Source organism: Pteropus vampyrus, unplaced genomic scaffold (assembly GCF_000151845.1).
Source record: "Pteropus vampyrus isolate Shadow unplaced genomic scaffold, Pvam_2.0 Scaffold14, whole genome shotgun sequence".
Lineage (NCBI taxonomy): Eukaryota > Metazoa > Chordata > Mammalia > Chiroptera > Pteropodidae > Pteropus > Pteropus vampyrus.
The window spans coordinates 6,869,027-6,873,402 of NW_011888795.1; the positions used below are offsets into that span (position 1 = coordinate 6,869,027).

General features: G+C 52.4%; 1 protein-coding gene across 1 annotated transcript; it reads left to right on the forward strand.

Annotated features, from left to right (window-relative positions):
- The first annotated feature begins 212 nt into the window (after nucleotides 1–212).
- On the forward strand, nucleotides 213–3,844 carry RTP2 (receptor transporter protein 2). Its single transcript, XM_011381805.2, has 2 exons — nucleotides 213–428; nucleotides 3,331–3,844. Exons 1-2 carry the CDS (start codon nucleotides 265–267, stop codon nucleotides 3,842–3,844), a joined length of 678 nt encoding a protein of 225 aa, XP_011380107.1. The 5' UTR covers nucleotides 213–264.
- The last annotated feature ends 532 nt before the right edge of the window (nucleotides 3,845–4,376 follow it).

Consider the following 4,376-nt stretch of genomic DNA (forward strand, 5'->3'; position numbering starts at 1 on the left):
AGCCCTTCCTCTCAAGCTCAGCTCAGGGCCCTGCAACTCTCCTTTGGGACTTCCCTCATCCTCAGCCCTGGTTCTTGGCACCCAGCCCAGCTGCCATGGTAACAGGCTCCAGGGTGACAAACGATGTTGCTGGGTCCTGTTTCTTCCTGATCCTGTAGATGAAGATTTTCAGACTGCAGAGACCAAACTGCCCTGAACCTACCTGGGCGCTTTCTGTGTTCTCACTCAGGTGGAGCTCAAACCTCCACCCCTTCCAACAGAGCCATGTCTACCAGTCTGACCACTTGCGAATGGAAGAAAGTCTTCTATGAAAAGATGGAGGTGGCAAAGCCATCTGACAGCTGGGAACTCATCATAGACCCCAACCTCAAGCCCAATGAGCTGGCCCCAGGCTGGAAGCAGTACCTGGAGCAGCATGCCTCAGGCAGGTGAGAGGTCTGGGGAGGAAGGCCCTGCAGGCAGCCCCTGGAGCACAGCCCTGGGCACCTTCCAAGGGGAGGCAGAGAGACATGTGGAGCCCCTTCCTGGTGTCAGCTCAGGGTAAAAGGCAGAGAAGATCCTGCCAGGTGGATTGAAAAGGCCTTGATTCTAATCTCAGCTGTACCACTGACTCATTGGGTGACCCCAGAAAGCTGTGTTCTGTCTTTGGGTCTTGATTTACCATGGTAAATGAAGAGCTGTAATTATCTTCAATCTTCTGCAATCTCCAACATCTAAAATGTTTTCTATTTTCATAACCTCTTAAAGAGTAGTGGGAACTTAGGGGAGGAGGCCCTAAGGTCCACTAGGGAAAGCTTTAGTTTTGGGATGGGGGACTATGCTCTGGTCCTAGGTCTGTTCAGTCAGCTCAGTCCAATTTGATGTAAATGTGAAAACATTTATTGTCAACCTATTATTTTCTAAAAACTAGCTCTACAGCAAATTAATTCTGTGCACTTGAGCAAGTCACTTTCCCTCTCTGAGTCTCAGTTTTCACATTTGCAAAACCAGTGGCTCAGTCAAGTCTCTTCCAGCTCTATTATCTGTGGGTCTGTGACAAAAAGACTTAGCTTCGGGTAGATCTATACGGCCCAGTGTCCCATACTTTATAGGGGCTGCAGGTCTCCCACAGTGCCAAGGAGACATGTCCATCTGAAGCCTACATGCCTCTCCCTTTTGTAGACTGTCATTTGGGATTGAGACCACAGAATTCCCTGCCCAAGCTACCTGAAGCTCATCTCCAGGATCTGGGCAGACCTCTTCCCTGAGTCCATTGACTCAGGGACAGACAGTACTCCTAGATACCTGGCAGGCCAAGAGGTGGCTGTGTTCTGTGGGTGTGGACACACAGATTAAGTTGTTCACACATATTTGTATGTGAAACTCTTTGTGGTGCAACATGGTGCTGAAGGTAGGAACAGAAGGAGACAGGCTTTGAGTGGGGAGCTTCCATTTCTACTCTAGCTCCAAAGCTTGTAAATATTAGAGGGAACCTCTCTTTGGGACAAAAGACAGAGAGACAGAGGTTGGTTGGTTGGTTGGTTGGTTGGTTGGTTTACTTTATTCAAATCAATTCGAGAGACACCTGTTGGGCACCTGTTATGTGCTGGGTCCTGGCTCTGTCTCTGACTAGCTGTGTGTGCACAGAGGGTTCTCTTTCTCTCGATTTTGTCTCAGTAAAATGAAAGGCTGATGATTCTTAAGGTCCCCTCCTGCTAGGTCTGATACTTGGAGATTTAAGATCTGAGGTCCAACTTGAGGGAGAGGAAAGAACTCTTGATCAGCTTGATTTAAAAAGGTGTGGAAGGAAGAGGCTGAAAATGTTAAGCTCCTGAGCTGGCTGGTGGGAGGAGTGCAAAGGGCTGAAAACTTAGGTGCAAGTTCCCAGGAGTTTGGGGGTTGAGCTACCTAGACTCATGGATCCTTTTGCCTCAGGGCTCAGCTGGCCTATTCCTGGCTGGTGACCTGTGGCTCCCAGCTGGTCTCGGGCAAGGCTAGAGAACTGCTGCTCTGTGCTTATTCTGTGTGTAGGCTCACTTTACCGCTAAGCCTTGGGACACATGAACCTTGGTCGCCCACAGCTCTGGCCAGCATGGGGAGGGCCCTTCTAGCTTGGGCCCAGTCAGGCTGCTCTCTCTTCCAACCCTGCCTTGGGTTGTGCTGGGTACTATTTTGTGCTCACATTGTCCGTGGGCTCCAGGACTCAGGGGCAGGCTTGGCCTCATCTCTACCCCACAACCTGGGGTGCTTGGTACTTGGTGATGTCTGTTGGGTTGAATTGAGTTCCTGATCACTGGTCATTTCCTCAGTCGCACCAGCCACATATCAAGTGCTTTAGGGCCATCATGCAAGGGGCTCAGAGAGGGTCATCAGTGAGGGCAGACTCATCCCAGTGCGCCCTAGATTGCCTGTAAAGCCTCTGTAATAGGTACCTGTAAGAGGTTCATCTCAGGAAGGAACTGCCCTGGAGGTAATGAGTGCCCCGTCACTTAAGTTGTGCAAGCACTGGGTTGGGGCTGAGGGAGTGGGGCTAGGCAGGATGAGCCCCAGGCCACTTCCCTCCATGTTCCCTGAGACTGAGACTCTAGGGACCCTGGGTTACCAAGGTGGCCTGTGTGTGTGAGAGTGTGCATGAGTGCACATGTGTGGAGGGAGATGCAGAGCAGGATCCACTTATCCAGTCTCTAATTGCAGGGTGGAGAGGGATCTAGGGATGATTTGTCATGAGAGAAGAAAGTGTTCTTCGTGAAGGAGCAGGGACCAAGCCCTGTAGTCCTCTCCCTGCTGGCCCAACACTGATTCACTGGCCCATCTGGTGGATTCTCAGTGGTCTGTGCTTGGCACAGTTGGAGCTATCTTCTGTTCTCTCCAAAACAGGCAGAATGTGTAAGTGAGATGTGTTGGTTATACCCCTTATCAGAGTCATGGGAGGTCTGAGCAGAAGAATCCTTATTGGTCACCATCACCTTGCTTTTCACAGATGAGGAATAAACCTACATCCGGGAGTGACCACTGTTTAGCATTCAGGTGTGTGTCCTGAGTGCATTAGACTTGTGGGGAGCTGGGACTACAGGGAGGGAGGCGACAAAGAAGGCAGGCTAGAGAGCACAGCTGGAGGCCAGATGGCTCCTGAGCCAGGCTCCTGCAGGAGGCTGCTCAAGGCCCCTGGGAGTTCATCAGGAGGAGGTGGAGCTGGCCGGCTTGAGCTGTAAGGTATCCAGGGGGCAGTAAACACTTTGCTTCCACTTAAAGACCCGGGTACACAGGGCCCTTCATTTCCGGACTCCTCCATAGCAGGCTGCCGCTGGGAGGGAGGCCCACCTTCTCTATCCTTCTGCTCCATCACTGCAGGTTCCACTGCTCCTGGTGCTGGCACACCTGGCAGTCGGCCCACGTGGTCATCCTCTTCCACATGCACCTGGACCGCACCCAGCGAATGGGCTCAGTGCGCATGCGCATCTTCAAGCAGCTGTGCTACGAGTGCGGCACGGCGCGGATAGACGAGTCGAGCATGCTGGAGGAGAACATTGAGAATCTGGTGGACAACCTCATCACCAGCCTGCGCGAGCAGTGCTACGACGAGGACGGCGGCCAGTACCGCATCCACGTGGCCAGCCGTCCAGACAGCGGGCAGCATCGCAGCGAGTTCTGCGAGGCCTGCAAAGAGGGCATCGTGCACTGGAAGCCCAGCGAGAAGCTGCTGGAGGAGGAGGCGACCTACGCCTTCTCTGGTGTCTCCAAGCCAACGGCCCAAGAGTGCTCGCGCTACAACTTCTTCTCTCTTCGCTGGTGCCTCTTCTGGGCCTCCCTCTGCCTGCTCATTGTCTACCTGCAGGTCTCCTTCCGCGGCTCTGCCTTCCTTTAGCGGGGGCGGGAGGAGGGCGCATGAGGCTAAGAGTGGAGAAGACATCGGGTACTCATTCTGCTACAGATTCAATATATGACGCTGGACAACTCAGTTAAATCTCCGAACCTCAGTTTATTACTCTGCAGAATAATAGGTTTGCTCTAGGAGATACTTAATGGTTCTTCCATTGGGCATTCATGGTGATGGGAGAAGGGAGAAGGGTACTAAACCCCCAGGGAGGGATCTTCTTCGTCCACCTCCATCTCTACCCTACCTCTTGCTTCATTTCCATATCCCATATCCCCTACCCTATTAAGACCTCACTAGATCCTGTCTTGCCCCTGCCATATTCTAAAGCTCATCTTCAGCTGCTTCTGACCATCCCAATGCATCTTTATTCAATATTCACTGTCTTCACTCAGACGAGGGATCTTCTAGGTGACAGTGGGGCTGTGTCTCCATTCAGGGAGACAATGGCCAATGGGAAGCCTGAACAGTGAAAACAGCACCTATTTCCTAGCACCTTTCCCTTTGCCCCTGGAGAGCCCAC

Bases quoted from the DNA above. Each gene is read 5' to 3' on its own strand.
- RTP2 (XM_011381805.2), top strand. From the start codon at position 265: ATGTCTACCAGTCTGACCACTTGCGAATGGAAGAAAGTCTTCTATGAA. The intron at 429-3,330 runs GTGAGAGGTCTG...CCATCACTGCAG, and splicing joins GAGCAGCATGCCTCAGGCAG to GTTCCACTGCTCCTGGTGCT.